Source organism: Aspergillus novofumigatus (assembly GCF_002847465.1).
Source record: "Aspergillus novofumigatus IBT 16806 chromosome Unknown P174scaffold_3, whole genome shotgun sequence".
Lineage (NCBI taxonomy): Eukaryota > Fungi > Ascomycota > Eurotiomycetes > Eurotiales > Aspergillaceae > Aspergillus > Aspergillus novofumigatus.
Window position 1 is genome coordinate 2,087,261 of NW_020194276.1, and position 17,312 is coordinate 2,104,572.

The following is a 17,312-nucleotide window of genomic DNA, read 5'->3' on the forward strand; positions in this document are numbered from 1 at the left end:
GCCCTCAAACCACAGTTAAACGGGTGTCAAGTCTACCATTTCTGACTAGTAGAAATGATGGTGCAGCGTATATCTAACTCATCCCTGTACATTTACCTAAAGTGGTTTCCATGTGTCGCACAACCACAGCCACTGCTGATGTGAGATCTCAGTTTTCGAATGGCCCCTCTGGGTCTTGCGCCTTTTTGCTTTTTGAGAGGCATAGATACGGCTATCTTGTGCTGCTGATTGTTTGGGCTTTGCTGCACCCCTTGGTGTTCGTAAGGTATCAGCTGCGCTTAGATGCACGACACAATCTATTGCTGCATAGCGGAACCTATCTGATTGTGAATAAAACAAAGTACCACAGCTTGTGCTCGATTTTGTGCTTTGGGTGTATGGGATTCGTATTCGTATGATATAGTGAGTGCTATGTCTATCTCTATAAAATGCATGCAAATGCGATATTATAAATCCAAAAAAAAACATGAGTGGAAGTGAACTCAATCGTCCTTCAACGGTAAAATATCCTCGCCCTCTCTCACGAAAACACAATTCAGTTCCGAACCAGGGCTAAGCGTAACCTCAAACTTCAGCACCGGGTCCTCGACCCGCTCCTTCCCATTGGCCGGCATGGCCTGGATCCTGTCGAAGGCCTGCAGGATACGCACAACGGTGTAACCCATCTCGATGGTAGCAAACTGCTGACCGAGGCAGATCCTCGGCCCCCATTGAAGGGGATATACTGCCAAGGTTTGGGCTGCCACCCGGACAGCCACCGGTCGGGCAACCATTTCTCCGGATCGAAGTAGTTCGGCGAGCCCGGCGGGTCGTAGTTCTCTGCGCTTCGCTGCATGATCATCGTCGAGTAGATGACGCGCGTGTTGGCGCGGACGCCGACTGGCGAGTGGCCATCGGAACCGCCGCCGCGCGGCAGCGTCGTGTCACGGAGGGAATAGCGGACGTTGAAGGGAACGGGGGGTAGAGGCGCGTGGTCTCGTTGAGGACGGCGTTCAGGTACTTCATCTCCTTGAGGTCGTTGTAGCTGGGTTTCTGGGCCGAGGGGCCGAGACCCAGTCGGGCGCTGATCTCCTCGCGCAGTTTGGCGACGACATCGGGGTTGCGGGCTAGCTCAAAGACACAGAAGGAGAGGACTGCGGCTGTGGTGTCGCGGCCGGCGAGGAGGACGGCGACGATCTGGTCACGGAGGACGCGCGGGTCGCGAGTGAAGCGGGCTAGGGCGTCCAGGAAGGTTTCTCGCTTGGAGATCTTCTGATTGAGTTCAGAGGGTGTCAGAGAGAGGGCTCGTTTGATGTATGGTTGGATGAAATCGTCCATCACTTTGAGTTCCCGGCGGAATTTCCTCTTCGTCACGATGAAGCTGAACATGCTGATTCCATCACTAGTGTTAGTCACCCCACTTCACGCGTTCGCGAATGGCAAAGAAGCTTACCCTAGCCGAAAGATCTCGGATTGGCGATGCTTCACATATCCAAAGGCCTCGGCGAATCTGGTCTCCGGATTGTGCAGACTGTTTGTGCCAACGCCAAGGAGATAATCCGTGGCTGCGTCCAGGGTGAAACGGAAAAACAGAGAACCGACATCGACGACTTTGCTCGCACTGAGCGAGTTGCTCCCATCCAACAGAGGAATCAGGTTCTGGACGTGTTTCTCAAAGATCTCAGTGTCGACGATGCGATCCCGGACAAACATTGGTCGGATGAGATGGCGTGAACGGGACCAGAGCTCACCATCCGTGGCGAAGATACTGTCACCTAGAAAGTCTTTCCATTGTTCATGGAATTCCTCGCCTTTCCCATAATCGGCGAATTGTCCCGTAAGAATAGCCTTGATGTTCTCAGGGTCTTTGGTCAGAATGACTCGACGCGTGATACCTCCATTAAGCTCGGCGGTTTTGACGCAGTCAAGCTGGGTTGCTCCTTTCGCGTTCAGGATCGCTTGATGCAGAAATACATGGTCTGTACCGTCGCCGTTGGCCTTGGATGCTCCGTAAAGGAAATCAATTGCTGTTCCAACTGTCAGCCATGCTCGCATCACCCGGAAAGCTTCTTGACTGTTTGCGGCAACCTACCCCATGGGAGGCAGAAACGAATTCTCGGGGCTCTGTAACCCAGCTTCGAGATTTCCTTCGACACCTGTGCCCCACGAATCAAGCAAGCGAAGAACAAAGCCCCAAGACATAGAGGGCTGCCCGCCCCGGATGTATCTGAGCAAGGAGTTCCTCGATCATCTTGGCAAGTTGCTGAGTCGCAGATTCTCAAACATCCCACAGAAGAATCACGCAAGTCATCTGTTAAGGAAAGCAGGGAACACAGAGTTTATATTGAAATATGCAACCGCTTCATGCAGACAAGTCACCTGCTGAGAAAAACAGGGAAGACAGAATATATATATGCAACCGGTTCATGCAAAAGCATATTTCATACGTCAAACTAGCTGCACCTGAGACAGAGGTAGCTGGGACACAGTCCCTCGGAGATAGACCGCCAGTTCGCGACGTGCATACAAACCTCAACGCAATACAGACCCAGACAAGCGACGTGATGTTGGGAAAGTAAGCTCATTGGATCTGGAGAGCGCGTTGATCGAAGGCCGCCCATATGTGGATAGTTATAGCAGACTAATGAGTCAACGAGACAACGACCTGCTAGTCTTTGCCTCCCAACCAGCCCGCAAACAGCCAGTCGAGCCTAAATTGACCGTCTATCCACTTTCAGGTGCATCACAGTATGCTTGCAAACACCCCCTTGCATAAGAATCGACTATTGCCTAGTTAGTTTCCAGACCTTGGTGGCGGTTTTTGAAATACATGCTAATAATTGTGATCATATGTAGGAATCTCGCTTGTCTGATAGCTCATATGCCGCATGCGGTAGGGATATTGGCTGTCATTGCCATAATGGAATCACCTCTAGCTGGACCACCGGATCATAATGGGCCGCATAATACTCGATATAAAAATCATGCTTCAAATGGGATATCCAGGAGCCCTTCACTCCATGTTTGTTCAAAGGGTCATCTCTCGAGGCATACCGGTCTACTGGATCCTCTCAAGGAAGAGAGGATTGATGAATGATGGTAACGGCCCTGAAAGGTGGAGCTCGGAGAATTTGACTGAATCTCATTTCAATTTGAAAGATGATATTTCGACCATATACCAGCCTGAATCCCCTTGTTGTACCCGTGGAGTTAGAGCATATAGAGGTACTCGGAAGTGACAGCCGATAAAACAGCGAGACAACAAGGCAACAAGGCACCAAAGGAGTATGTAAGCATCGTTTGTCATATTGCCAAGCATCAGTTCACGTGACTATGTGGCTGATGAAATCAGCTTGGCGTCTTGCCTCATCACCCAAGAAGTCTCATAGGATATTCCCAAAACAGGCGACTCGTGTTACTCCTTCTTTGACCCTTCTTTACCTAAAGATCACAATTTTGCATAGGCTGCGATTTGTACTTGGTTCTTCTTGCTATAGCAGAAGCAGATTTTGTTGCGATAGCACCTTCCTTTGAACGGGTGGCGCGGGACCTATTATTGTACGGCCGTCAATCCTTTGCATCGATCGCATTCAACACCACACGCTCTTCACAATGACAACAGAAATCGCGGCTGGTACCCCTCTCGCGGAGGCCTTGAGCAATGCCATCCAGCCCAAACTCGCAGAGATGGGTTGGACCTCCGACGGCGGTGATGATTCAGCTTTGATTGAATACATTATCCTGATGCTAGTCAATGGCAAAAGTCAAGAACAGATCGCAGACGAACTTTCCAATGATTTGCTCGGCCTTGGCAGTGAAGGAGATACACAGGCTTTGGAGTTCTCAAGGTGGCTCTTCGAACAGGTCGAAGTCCTTAATCGACAGATCAACGGCGGTGGCGCACCGGTCGCAAACGAGACGGCACAGGCTATCCCGTCGTTCAACGACCAAACAGCGACCTCGCAAGAGGGTAATGGAGGAGGAGATCAGGATGCGACTATGAACATGGTTGATGGCTCGCACACGGACGATTCGATGTGGGTTGCCGCTCTGAGGCACGTGTCACGGACTTCAGCTAACAATGATGGACTCAGACCTACAGGACCGAAGGCGATGCGTGGCGGCCGCCAAGCTGGGAGGGGTCGGATGTTGAACCAGATCAACAGAGCTTTAGATCGCAACAGTGACTCAACTTTACACCGTGTCCGCGGTCAACATGGCCGGATCAATTCTCATGGTCGGGACCACACCAAAGGACGGCCTCATCAGAACGGTGGGGGTAGGCGGCAAATGAATAACGGACTGCCCATGGGTGCCGCCCAATCGATGATGAACATGAGCCCGCAAGATCAGATGCACTTGATGTCGCTGCTCGAGGAACAAGCTCGGATGATGGCGCAGCTCATGCCGGGATTTGTCTCACCTGCGATCAACCCGGCCTTTCAACAAAACAACCAACAGCAACAAGGGCGCTCCTTGTTCGACCGTGTTGAGCGTCAAGGACGCCCGCATGGTAACGTCTCTAATCGTGCCCAGCACCATGGCGTCTCGGCAAAATCACCCACCGACGGCGACATGGACACCAAGCCTGATGGCGCACAGGATGAGAGCAATACCGACAGTGTCTGCCGCTTCAATCTTCGCTGTACCAGAAAAGACTGCCCCTTTGCGCACCAGTCGCCGGCTGCCCCGGAAGGCACTCCTGTGGACGTGGCCGATATATGCTCATACGGCGCCGCGTGCAAAAACCGGAAATGTACAGGGCGCCATCCTTCTCCCGCCGTCAAGTCCGCACACCAGGCCGAGGAGCTCTGCAAGTTCTTCCCCCATTGTACCAACCCTCACTGCTCCTTCAAACACCCGTCAAAACCTCTGTGCCGCAACGGTGCCGACTGCACTGCAGAAGGTTGCCAATTCACCCATCTTCAAACACCTTGCAAATTCAACCCATGCCTCAACCCAAACTGTCCTTACAAGCATGCGGAAGGCCAGAAAGGTGCCTTCTCCGACAAAGTCTGGACTCCGGATCAGAACAAGCCCCGTGTCAGCGAGAGAAAGTTTGTTTCAGATGAGGATGCTGCTGAAGAGCTGATCAAGCCGGGTGCTGCCAGCGAGGATGGCAATCAGAACCAGGAAATTATAACGTGATACCCCCGAACGCTACGATATCTCCTAATTTTGAATGGTCATACACGGGGCCTCAGTTGAACTAGAACTTTGCTTCAAAACAGATTGTCCGAGCTTGATTCTCATGTATTATTCTCATTTGTGGACGATGGCTGGCTGGAAGGGCGTTTGTTGATTTTCTCACCGATTCATGGGAGCAGTGTAATGACAGAACATCATGTTGGCTTGTAAATAGAATATGGGTATCCATGAACGGCTTCGAAATGCGTCATACCTAAATTCTCTTCTATCAATGAGCACCTGTAGCTGTACCTCTCAAAGAAATATTCGACAATATTGAGCAATATGGCGGTTGTACTGAGGTTTACCATACTTACTGGTAATTTACCGCCGGGGGTCGGAAGTTGGAGATGTCCTCTTGCATGATCGTGCCTCACTCAATCATGCTGTTCCTTCAACTTCCCTTCGATAGCCTTCCCTACACACCATCACTGAGATGCGACTGCCATGTGCCCCTAGCCGTGCACTGAGGGCAGCGCGGACGCCATTGGCGTTCGCCCGCAATGGCCAGAAGCACTCACTGCATACAGGCACCTACAACGCCGCGGTTATAGGAGGTGGCATCACAGGTCTGGCGACGGCCTTCCGCTTGTCGCAGGATCCAAAATGCACCAAGATCACTCTGTACGAGAAACAACAGCGAGTCGGGGCTGGATGATGTCGGAAACCATCCCTGTCGGCGACAATGATGGGAAAGTTGTATTTGAATATGGGCCAAGGACCCTGCGGGCTGCAACTCCCGCGTGTCTCCCACTTCTTGACTTGGTACGGGAAAAACATACTCCTCTGGTAGTTATCCGGATAGCTAACCCATTGTTGTTTTTGTCTTGCAGCTGGTCGAGCTAGAATTACTCGAGGATGTGTTGATCACGGCCAGGTCGTCCCCCGCGGCCCAAAATCGATACATTTACTACCCCGATCACCTTGTTCGCATGCCTGGTCGCGATCCCAGCCGTAGCCGGTTCTCAGACCTCTACTCGAACTTTCGGACATTGCTTACGGAACCTGTCTTTGACAAACTCGTGCGAAGTGTTGTGACGGAGCCAATGAAGCTGCCTCCGGGGCCCAAGTCTGTGGACTCCGACGAGTCTGTGAGGGACTTTATTTCTCGGCGACTTGCCCCCGAGATCGCAGATAACATAGTCTCGGCCGTGTATCATGGTATCTACGCCGGCGATATTGACCGGCTGAGTGCGCAGACCCTGCTGGGAACCTACAGGGACCTTGAGCATGATGACCGCCGCATAATTGGGGCCTTGTACATGCAGCCACCTCAGATATCACGTACAATCTGATGGATGATTGGCTGGCGCTGCACTCGCTGGCTGCGACAAAGCAGAAGAGCTATTGGAGTAGTTTGAAGACGCTGGTCAGAGACGCCAGTGTTATCACCTTCAAAAACGGCGTGCAGCAGCTTACTGATGCCTTGGCTGCGGCATTGCGCAAATCCAGGAAAGTGGAGTTGTTGACCGGTACAGAGGTGAAGGCTATCAGCACAAATCCCGTCAACTCCGATCTGACCGTAAGTGTAACTTTTCTGAGTAAGAGATAACTACATAAGTTCGTCGCTGATATGCTTGTCACAGATCCACTTCGGAGAGAGGAAGTCGAATACTCATAACCGCGTGATTGCAACGAACCCGCCGCCCAACCTGGCACAGCAGTTGGCCACGCCTACAAGGTCGGGGCAGAGGCTGCCTCAAAACTCGATTCGCCAATTGCAAGAACACAACTACGCCGTGAGTGTGATGGTTGTCAACATTCTGTATGAGAATCCCAATCTACTCCCTGTCAACGGATTCGGCTACTTGATCCCGCAGTCGGTTCCGTTCGAACAGAATCCCGAGATGGCCCTAGGGGTGATCTTCGGTTCCGACTCTAGTGTAGGCCAGGACACAGTGCCTTGCACCAAGCTCACCGTCATGCTGGGAGGGCATTATTGGGATGGCTGGAAGACGTCAGACTACCCAGACCCGGATACCGCCATTGGGATGTGCCAAATCCTGCTCAATAGACATCTTGGCATCACCGAGCAGCCTCTTCAGGCTGCTGTTAAACTGCAACGTCAAGCTATTCCCCAGTACACGGTCGGTCATCTGTCGCGCATGCGGGACCTTTCACAAACAGTGCGCCAGGATTTCAACAATCGGTTGACTCTGGCTGGAAATTGGTATAATGGCGTGGGGGTGATGGATTGTGTTCGGCAGGCGTACATGGCTGCGTCGTACGGTGTTGGCGCACTTAAGCTCGATGCACCGAGCAGTGATGTTCCCTGGATTAGGTACAACTGGCAGGGCTGGGAATTAGAGGGCGGTATACCAACCTCTCCTGTGCGAATAACAGAGACTTACAGGTCGGAACGCAATTATCTCTTCTAGTTAGTGTCGGGGCACCCTTGCCCTTGCACAACTGTACAATATGCGCTATCTTGCAAATAGAAAGAATAATGGAATGACCATTGAATGCACTAAAATCTTTCCTAGTCTGTAATTTGATGACTATCGGGCATTTGAACACATTGGTACGGATGTGTGGGTGATCTGCGGACGAGTCAATTTGAGATAATCACTCTTCATCTTTGACCATACCAGCCCAGCGTAGTTCGAGTTCATTCAATTGAGACTGATTCGGACGAGGACGTGTTGTCGTCGTCTGCCCATAATCCCTCCTCCAACGGGTGATGGACGTACGGCGCCTGGGAGCCAAGGCTGTCGTTGCTGCCGGAGATAAGACACCTGTAGTCACGGCCATACACATATGTCCGGCAGCCATGTATGATAGCGTATTGAGAGAAGACTGTGCAGCGATCCGAGAGTTGAGATGTCGAGTACTGCTGAAAGACTCGAACAGTAGTGCGCAGTCCGTTCTGTTGATTCAGAAGCATGTTGCTCACAATTTCGTTCAGGCACCCTCCTTCTCCTTCTCCTTCTCCTTCTCTTTCTCTTCAGTAGAGTCCTTCTTGTCGCCATTAGCATCAAAGCCCAGTGCATCAAGCTGACGAATCAACTCCTGGATCTTGATCACTTTCTCCAACTGCTCGGGCAGCAGCGCCTCGCCCTGGTTCTTCTTGTCCCGCAGATCACGCGCCTGTCTGAGCTTCTTCTTCAGGTTCCGTGCTTTCTTCTCCTTCTCCGCTTCAGGATCGACTTCGGGCTGCGCCTCAGCGGTAGAGTCTTTTTTCTCAGCAGACGCACCCGAACGCCAGTTCTCCAGATCCCGCACACTCTGTCCATTGGCCGGAGTCGACGTCAAAGCGGGCTCGGACTCCTGCGCCGCCTTGGCCTTTTTCTTCGCCTCTCGCCGCTTCGCGTTCTTGTTGCTGGCTGCTGTGTTGGCTTTGTTTTCGCTCGCCTCGGTCAATCCCTCGGCGCCTGGAACCCCGCCAGAACCACGGTTTCGCCAAGCCGCTGCGGCGCGATTCTTGTACAGTTCGACATCTTCTGGTGGCCGGTAACCTGGCCGAACTTTGATCTCGCGACGCTTGGAACCGTCCGGACGGACTGAAGAGGGGATGTAACGTTCGCCGGTTGAGGCGTCAGTGGTGATGCCGGAATTTGTGGACGCCATTAAGGCTTGATCTAGCAGAGTTGTAGTAATCGCTCGCAAATCGAAGATTGAGATAATTTTGCTTAGCAGTGAGTGTCAGCCTAGAAGGAAGACTATCAACTGAAGGGTTGGTATTATTGATTGTTGAGCGAGAAATGCTAGAGGCGGACACCCGGAGGCTCTGCGTGAGACTTGTTCCGGTCGACCAATCAGCGACCCGGTGATTCCCGCTGCTGCTTTTCGCTCCGGCTCGAAACTTCAATTCAACCTCTCCGTTTGGCAGTACCTCGCTCGTCTGCAACTGGGTTTGCTCGTCTTCCTGTTTTCTCGCCCTCCTCTCATCTAAGTCATTCAAAGTCGCAATGGCCGGTGCTGTAAGTACTGCTGAAGTTGTATTGTGAATGCTGAATGTGCAATTGGCTAACTCCGGTCCCTCCGTCACAGATCGCTTCCGCTATCTACCAGCATGTCTTCCCATACGTGATCCTTTGAGGACGACTTTCGAGCATCGCTAACCTAGCCTATTTTTTGCGATTAATAGGGGCCTGATCCGCAGAAACGCGGTATACCTGACCACCATCTTTGCCGGTGCCTTCGCTTTCGAGATGTACGTTTGCAACCCGATTGGACCCGAAGAGACACAATCGTTGACAATGCTATCCGAATAGGGCCTTTGACACTACTTCCAACAAGATCTGGGATACTATGAACCGCGGTGTACGTTGCCTTCGTCGATACCTGTCCCTTTCTGAGACACTGGCGGAACGTTTGACTGATGACACACGCGTTACAGCGGCAATGGAAGGACATCAAGCACCGTTACATGAACAAGGAGGAGGAAGAAGAAGACTAGATTTGTGGATGCTCGCTAGAGGAATAGAGATGCAGCACCAATTCTCGTCAGCTGCATCCTTGGGGGATGTTGCCTGACGCCTATGTTATATTACTGCTGAGTACAGAGGGGGAATTGTTGTTATTATTTTCAGCCCGATTGTATGCAATAGAATTTGGAAAAGCTGTAACCAACCCTTCATCATCAATTGGTTCGATCCTTGTTCTTCAGAAAGTGGAACGCTGCCTATCAAGTCCTTTTCTAGTGGGGAGAATGATGCGCGAATGGGGATTCAGTGGCGGCAAAAGACATTCAGCGGTCACCCGCTGTTTGCGTGCTACGATGCAATCATAGGTAGCTGCTGCTGCTCATCAACACACTGGGCTTTACTTCTTCTTATTGTAATATCTTTTTTGCCTGTCCTTCATAGCTTTGATCTAGTGGACTTACAGAGGAAGAGAGTTTGGAAGATTCTCATGATCTGAAGCTGTTTATTAGTGAGTTTGATCTGTACAGCTGTGTTCAGTCAGGCTTACCCAGAGCTCTTCGCCCCGCCGAGGATCATATCCTTCTCCCATATTCTAATTCACCCGCCAACTAATACGTTTATTTTTTTTGTTTTGAGTTTAGGTTTACACTATCTCCAGATCTTCTTGTTCCATATATCGTCTGTTTGTCTGTCTATTTTAGCGACCTTCACGACGTCAACGCTTTCCTGCCAATTTATCTATCCATACGCAGTGGAACATTCGGAATCACTCTCATTGTCCCGCCGCCGCACGGAGTTTCGTCTCACCACAACCGACTCTACGCAGTGCTGACTCCCGCTTTGGGGAGCTGAATGAGAGTTGGATCTACATTTATACCAAGCTGAATGATGCTCACGGAATGTGAGAGAAAACTTGGTGAAGGCCTCCTTCGGCTTCCCTTCGAACACGGTTGTCGCTATGGACCCGAGGCCGAGCGAGATCTGCTCGAGCTCCTCTTTCGTTCGCTAGTAGGCTTCGATGAAGACCGTTTACGCCAGCTCTTCCCGAACGGGTTTCCGGAAGGACCATGGAAGCTAGCTGAAGCACAAGGTGCTCAAGAAGGAGCAGAGTACACCGAAGCTGCGCGGGGAAAGCGATGCGGTCATATTTTCCGAGCCGGGGAGGCAACATATCGATGCGTTACCTGTGCCGTCGATGATACGTGCGTCTTGTGTAGTAAATGCTTTGACGCCTCTGACCACTCAGGCCATCAGTACCAGATTTCGCTATCGTCGGGTAACTGTGGTTGCTGCGACTGCGGCGACGATGAAGCCTGGCGGTATCCTTTGTTCTGCGCGATTCATACCGATCGCGGCGACACCAAGGGCAAGCAGCGCGCTCAGACTCACCTGCCCCCGGATTGGGCGGAAAATATCAGACTTACGATTTCCCGAGTGATGGACTATTTTTGCGATGTCATTTCGTGCTCTCCGGAACAGCTGAGGTTACCCAAGACAGAGGATGGCATAAGACAGGATGAAGTGGCATCCCGTCTCACCGGAGATTGGTATGGTGGTGGAGATCAGGCGGAGGAAGAACCGGAATGGGCTTGTGCCCTCTGGAATGATGAGAAACATACTATTCGGGACGTAGCTAATCAGGTCGCTCGGGCTTGCCGGGAACGAATCCGCTTTGGTGAGAAAAAGGCCTACGAAACCAATGACATTGGGAGGACCGTGGTCAGACAATCCAAGGATTTGGCCCAACTGCTGAAGGTATCCCAAGTCCTCGAGCAGATCAAGGTTACCACTACAGTGCGATCTGCTCGCGATACATTCCGCGAGCAAATGTGCGGAACTATTGTCGAATGGCTTTCTGATATTGCGGGGTGCACCGTACTGGAAGACGATCAGATTTTGCGGCACGTAATCTGCGAAGAGCTTCTTAGTCCTTGGCGACAAGGCAGTGGTGCCTATAACGCCAGTATTGGATTGAAAGGCATCGATGACCACGCAAGGCAGGATCATTCGCCATACCGCACGTTAATGCTGGCTGCCGTTGCCCCTCAAGCTCAAGTGATGTTCGCGCCTGAAGCGGACATTGACGATGATGAGGAAGGTAATGGTAATGGTAATGACGAAGGAGAGGGCGACGATGACGAGGATCATGCCGAGACGCATGAAGATGCGGATGACGAGGACGAGGAGATGGAGATCGATTTGAACAGATTGCGAGAAGAGGTGGAGGACGATGAAGATATGGTCATGGGCAATGCTGATAACACCGTAACCTTCGAAATGGCGACTATCCTCGAGGATCTGCGTCAGAGGCGGATGGCATTGATGGATGAGCAGGAACGACGGGAACGGGAGGAATTGCAAGCGCAGCAAGAGCAGTCTCCAGCGCAGGACGCACAACAGGCTCAGCACGACATGCATCCGGCCGGTGACGAGCACAGCGCTGACGACAGCGGTGAATGCGCTGACATCTCCACCGTTGCCATTCCTAAAACTCCCTCCGGGGTGGTCAAGCCCCCTCCAGCCAGGGCGCCAGGGTATTGGCTGGCTCGACCTGCTGGCTTTTCGTGCAGGGAGAACGTACCTGTCTACGAGGACTTTTATCAGCGTACGCGACTGGACTGGATGATTCTCTTCGATCTGAGACTGTGGAAGAAAACGCGCACTGATCTTCGCGATCTTTACATCGGCACCGTGGTCAGTGTTCCGCAATTCAAACGAATTTTGGGCCTGCGCATGTCGGCCCTCTACACCGCATTGGCGCAATTATACCTCATTGCCGATAGAGAGCCAGATCACTCTATTGTGAACCTTTCCTTGCAGATCCTCACAACGCCGTCGATAACTGAAGAGATCGTGCGGCGTGGAAACTTTTTGACCAAGGTGATGGCTATCCTGTACACGTTCTTGACCACAAGACAGGTCGGCGAGGCATATGAGGTCAATCCGAACGCAACATTGGCGTTTGACGCAGGCACAGTCACCAACCGGCGCCTTTACCACTTCTTCCTGGATCTGCGTTACCTTTTGCAATCCGAGTATGTACAGCACCACGTTCGTACTGAGGAGCAATATCTTTCTCAATTCCTAGACCTTGTCAAGCTTTCCCAGGGTATCTGTCCGAATATCCGCGCAGTTGGGGAACATGTTGAGTACGAGCCAGACGCCTGGATAAGCGCTTCGATTCTGATGCGAGAAATCAATCGTCTCTGCCGCCAGTTCTGTGAAGCTTTCCGCAATCCTGAAGTCGATGGTGGAAAGAATCTGTTCAGGGCAATCCGAATGGCTACTGTTTCGGCAATAGTTCACTCCGCCGGGTTGGAGCGCCAGCGATTCGAGCAGGCAGAGGTCAAAGAGTACGTCCGTTTCAAGCTGCTGCCGTGCTTTGATTTCGAGGTCGACCACACTGGCCAAATTCCGCGTCATCGCGTGGTGGACTTTGTCGTCGAAAAGGGGTCTATCAGCTTTCACCATGCACTGCATTACACACTCTCGTGGTTGCTCGAATGTGCGCGTAATGTGAGCGACGTTCAAATGCGCGATGTTCTCTTAGGTGCCGCTCGCATGGCCAACGACAATATTATTCGCGACAGCTCCCTCACTCCCGATGACTTGCTGCTTACAATGTTTGACTACCCATTGAGAGTATGCGCGTGGCTGGCACAGATGAAGGCCGGAATGTGGGTTCGCAATGGCCTCAGTCTTCGGCATCAGATGTCGCAATATCGTGGGGTGTCATCGCGTGACTTTGCGTATTACCGCGATATCTTTCTGCTGCAGACCGCTTTAGTGACCTGCGATCCAAGCCGGGTTCTGGCATCGATAGCAGATCGTTTCGGCATGGTGGACTGGATGACCAGAAACTATACTCCACGTGCTGGCTACGAGGACGCGCAGATCATTGATGTAGCCGAGGAGTTTGTGCATTTATTGATCATCCTGCTGACTGACCGAAATTCACTCGAGGCCATCGACGATAACGAAACTGTGACTCGTGACAGCATCCGAAGAGACATTGCCCATGTTTTATGCTTCAAGCCTCTTTCATTCTCCGACCTATCAACGCGCTTGAGTGATAAACTACTTGATTCGAGCATGTTCCAAGAGACCTTGGAAGAGGTTGCAGGATTCCGTCCACCTGAAGGGCTGAACGACACTGGCACTTTTGAGCTCAAGCCTGAATATATTGATCTCATTGACCCCTATAGCGCTCATTACACCAAAAATCAGCGAGATGAGGCAGAGAGCATCTACAGGGAATGGGTAGCTAAAAAGACGGGAAAGAAAGCGTCAGATATCGTTTTTGAGCCACATCTGCGACCTATCACTTCCGGCGCTTTCTCTGATCTTTCCCATTTCACGAGGACTGCGCTTTTCGCTCAGCTTATCCATCATTGCCTCGATTATGTCATGTCGTCAAAGGAATGTTCGCCGAACATCCCACCTACCCGCGTTGAGACCTTCCTTCAAGTGGTATTACATCTCGTCCTGGCCGCCACCCTTGAGGACAATAGTCAGGAGGACGAGATGGCAGATGAGGCGAGGGAATCATTCATCTCTAATGCATTGTCCAGAGCCAGAGGAACTCAGGCGGGCAATCTGACCATCATCGGCTTGCTAGAGAAGATATCCGTCATGCCCGAATTCTCTGCCTGCGGGCCGAAGATTCGTCACATTCTCAAGCGTCTGTGGCAGAAGCGCCCACGGGCGTATGCTTCTGCTACGGCTTACTTGACGTTCCCATTCGACAGAGTGGACACGAATTCTCCTGCCATTGATGTTGATAGTGAGAAGGAGTTAAAGAAGAAACAAGCACTTGAGCGGCAGGCAAGGGTGATGGCTCAGTTTCAACAACAGCAGCAGAATTTCCTGAACAGTCAAGGCGCCATTGATTGGGGAGAGGAGGATTTCAGCGATCTTGAGTCGGAGCCCGAGGCCGCTCCCGAGGCCAAGCTCTGGAAGTACCCCAGTGGAACCTGCATTCTCTGTCAGGAAGAAACGAATGATTCGAGGCTATACGGCACATTTGCCCTGGTTCAGGACAGCAATATTCTGCGACAGACTGACGTTCAGGATCCCGACTGGATCAGAGAGGTGCTCAAGACACCGTTAAGTCTTGACAAGTCTGCTGAGGACATCCGGCCGTTCGGTGTAGCAGGTGAGAACCAGGTCACCGTGAAACGACTGGACTCTACTGGCGGTGAGGTCATCAGTGAGAAGATTGGTCTTAGCAAAGGGTTCGACGCGAAGAACACGGTTCGTGGTCCTGTGACGACTGGCTGTGGGCACATCATGCACTATTCATGTTTCGAAGTCTATTACGCAGCCACCCAGCGTCGTCATACGCACCAAATCGCACGAAACCATCCTGAGCGCTTGTTCCTTAAGGAATTCGTCTGTCCACTTTGCAAGGCCCTGGGGAACGCGTTTCTTCCGATCGTTTGGAAAGGCAAGGAGGAGTCATATCCCGGCCCTCTTAGCACCACCGTTGCATTTGACGACTTTCTAAGCACAGAACTCAGAACTGCGCTCTCTCAGCCGCAGAATCATGCTATCCTTGTAGAGAAGGACTCGTTGCAACTGCAGTCGTATCATAACATGTTCCTTGACTACCTTCAAAGGGCGTTTGTTCCTCCCCTTGCCAACCAGATTGAACAATTGGTGTCCGGTTCTCCGCCACCGACGACGGAGCACCCGCCTCAAGTGAGAATGCCGATGCCAGGTTTGTTCCCATCCCACGAAGACGCCAGCGCATCCAGCCCACTACAACCGGTCACGTCGACTCCGGATGAAAGCCCCATGTTTGAGCTTTTGCAAATCTACAAGCGTCTTAAGAAGACTCTCCGAACGAACCACATCCATTCGACCTTCAATCACCCCCCTGAAACTATCCACAGCGGTAACGACGATCTCGTTCACACCGACTCTTTGTTCTCGAGCTTCGGTTACAGCATTGCCGCCGTCGAAATCGCCCAGCGGGGTGTCGAATCGGAAGCAGGGTCAACTCTGCTCGATAAGATTCCCCAGTTGACGCTCACTCATCTCCGTGTGCTGGCCGAGACTGCCTTATCATATGCTGCAGTCGGGTGTTTGTACAAGAGCGGCGGTCATCACAGCCGTGCTGCCGATGAATTTCAGGAAATACATCGTCAGAAGATTTGCCAGTTATTTGTTGGCCATCCTTGTTTGGTCGGCACAGCACTGCTCGATGGCGCCCGTGATATTGAGCCCATGCTGGCCAAGGATACATTTGTCTTCCTGGCAGAATGCTCCCTGTCTCTGTTGTCCGTGCTGAAGATTGATGTAGGCCACGTCGTCCAGCTGTGCTATGTGGCTGAAATCGTCAAAGTGGCCATGACCTACATCTTGCATCCGCAAGGACTGAAGAAGGAACTTGCCGAACACGGAGACGCGCATTATCTCTTGGACGTTGAGCTATCGGATGAGCGGTATGAGTATACTCGCCATTTCTTCAACGCCATTGTCGGTGAGTTGAGAGAGAACTCATTCCGTCATGATGAAGGATCTTCGTTTGCTGCAGACAGTGGCTACGTCAAGGATGGCGAGGACTCAGCAACGCCAGGCATAATCATCGCACTGAGACGGCTGGTATCAAGCTACGCCCTAGCCTTCCTCCGAAAGGTTGTCATCCTGCTTCACGTCCAACATGGCGTCGAGTTCCCGACCGCTGGATTCAACGACATGGGAGCTTCAGAGTTGGACCGGCTGACAAAACTACTGCAACTTCCCTCTCTCGACGAAATATTCTCGTCTCTCAACCCTGCGAAGAAAGTCAACGAGCTTGATGCCGTGGTTGCCGGCTGGATCTCTCACTGGAACAGCTCTCGCGTAGGCACCCGCATCACTGACCACCAATTGTGGCCAAGTCTTCCTCATCCAGCTATCTTCGAGCTGATCGGGCTCCCGAAACACTATGACATCTTGATCGAAGAAGTCAACCGGAGACGGTGTCCGAAGACGAAGAAGGAATTGACCGACCCAAGTATTTGCCTTTTCTGTGGAGATATCTTTTGTTCGCAAGCTGTGTGCTGCTCGGTGGACAATAGAGTAGGAGGCTGTAACCAGCATCTGCAGAAGTGAGTGATCATGCATCCCCTACGAGTCCCTCTTTCGATAAGTGCTAACTCGCGCACAACTAGATGTGGCAAAAACGTGGGTCTCTTCATCAACATCCGCAAATGCGCGATCCTCTATCTCCATAACAAGAACGGCTCCTGGCATTTCGCTCCATACCTTGACCGCCATGGCGAAGTTGATCCCGGACTCCGACGAAACCGGCAACTGATTCTCAATCAAAAACGATACGATCGACTCCTCCGTGATGTGTGGCTGAATCACAACATCCCTGCCACTATCAGTCGCAAGCTGGAGGCAGACATCAATAACGGCGGATGGGAAACCCTTTAAAGTATTTTGTGGGTGAAATAGCGGTAGATATACTCTAATCTTCTCGTACTTTTTACAGCTTCCTATGTGGAATTAGTGTCACATAGCTCTTGAACTCGCCAAATAAAAGCTTTATGCCTTTCACTAGGATTTCCGTGCGATGATACAGTCGGCAGTAATCTTCAATTGCAATATGCAGACTACACCATCCTTCAACATCCATCTTTCGTAGGAATGCTTCCCTTCTTTCTTCTGTATAGAGTGCTTGGCTTGGCCATACGGAATGCAAGTATTAACCTCAAATGCCGCCAAGAACCCTGACGTACCCGTGCGGAGTGCAACGACCCAGCTCCGCGCCGCTTTTTTTCCACTCCG

General features: G+C 51.7%; 7 protein-coding genes across 7 annotated transcripts; 5 read left to right on the plus strand and 2 right to left on the minus strand.

The window, feature by feature from the left end:
* Nucleotides 1-413: 413 nt before the first annotated feature.
* Nucleotides 414-2,230, minus strand: P174DRAFT_511264 (cytochrome P450; the record flags this gene model as incomplete). The annotated part of the gene is made up of 6 exons (XM_024831776.1): nt 414-699; nt 726-975; nt 1,053-1,381; nt 1,433-2,006; nt 2,072-2,135; nt 2,180-2,230. 6 exons carry the CDS (start codon nt 2,228-2,230, stop codon nt 483-485), a joined length of 1,485 nt encoding a protein of 494 aa, XP_024684122.1. The 3' UTR covers nt 414-482.
* Nucleotides 2,231-2,678: 448 nt separating this feature from the next.
* On the plus strand, nt 2,679-3,171 carry P174DRAFT_134872 (uncharacterized protein). The gene is made up of 3 exons (XM_024821116.1): nt 2,679-2,772; nt 2,836-3,078; nt 3,139-3,171. Exon 2 carries the CDS (start codon nt 2,861-2,863, stop codon nt 3,074-3,076), a length of 216 nt encoding a protein of 71 aa, XP_024684123.1. The 5' UTR covers nt 2,679-2,772; nt 2,836-2,860; the 3' UTR covers nt 3,077-3,078; nt 3,139-3,171.
* Nucleotides 3,172-3,375: 204 nt separating this feature from the next.
* P174DRAFT_449934 (mRNA-binding protein NAB2) lies at nt 3,376-5,376 on the plus strand. Its single transcript, XM_024828894.1, has 2 exons — nt 3,376-4,016; nt 4,074-5,376. Exons 1-2 carry the CDS (start codon nt 3,592-3,594, stop codon nt 5,125-5,127), a joined length of 1,479 nt encoding a protein of 492 aa, XP_024684124.1. The 5' UTR covers nt 3,376-3,591; the 3' UTR covers nt 5,128-5,376.
* Nucleotides 5,377-5,530: 154 nt separating this feature from the next.
* Nucleotides 5,531-7,634, plus strand: hem14 (oxygen-dependent protoporphyrinogen oxidase). Its single transcript, XM_024826973.1, has 5 exons — nt 5,531-5,790; nt 5,811-5,931; nt 6,000-6,357; nt 6,435-6,688; nt 6,753-7,634. Exons 1-5 carry the CDS (start codon nt 5,603-5,605, stop codon nt 7,542-7,544), a joined length of 1,713 nt encoding a protein of 570 aa, XP_024684125.1. The 5' UTR covers nt 5,531-5,602; the 3' UTR covers nt 7,545-7,634.
* Nucleotides 7,615-8,857, minus strand: P174DRAFT_440106 (putative RNA binding protein Pym). The gene has a single exon (XM_024826974.1). The coding sequence runs from the start codon at nt 8,731-8,733 to the stop codon at nt 8,068-8,070; it is 666 nt and encodes a 221-aa protein (XP_024684126.1). The 5' UTR covers nt 8,734-8,857; the 3' UTR covers nt 7,615-8,067.
* A 321-nt stretch (nt 8,858-9,178) lies between these two features.
* Nucleotides 9,179-9,565, plus strand: P174DRAFT_419462 (cytochrome b-c1 complex subunit 9; the record flags this gene model as incomplete). The annotated part of the gene is made up of 4 exons (XM_024824784.1): nt 9,179-9,192; nt 9,254-9,319; nt 9,381-9,429; nt 9,506-9,565. 4 exons carry the CDS (start codon nt 9,179-9,181, stop codon nt 9,563-9,565), a joined length of 189 nt encoding a protein of 62 aa, XP_024684127.1.
* An 853-nt stretch (nt 9,566-10,418) lies between these two features.
* Nucleotides 10,419-16,958, plus strand: P174DRAFT_368858 (putative ubiquitin-protein ligase E3 component (UBR1); the record flags this gene model as incomplete). Its single annotated transcript, XM_024822249.1, has 2 exons — nt 10,419-16,627; nt 16,691-16,958. 2 exons carry the CDS (start codon nt 10,419-10,421, stop codon nt 16,956-16,958), a joined length of 6,477 nt encoding a protein of 2,158 aa, XP_024684128.1.
* Between the last annotated feature and the right edge of the window lie 354 nt (nt 16,959-17,312).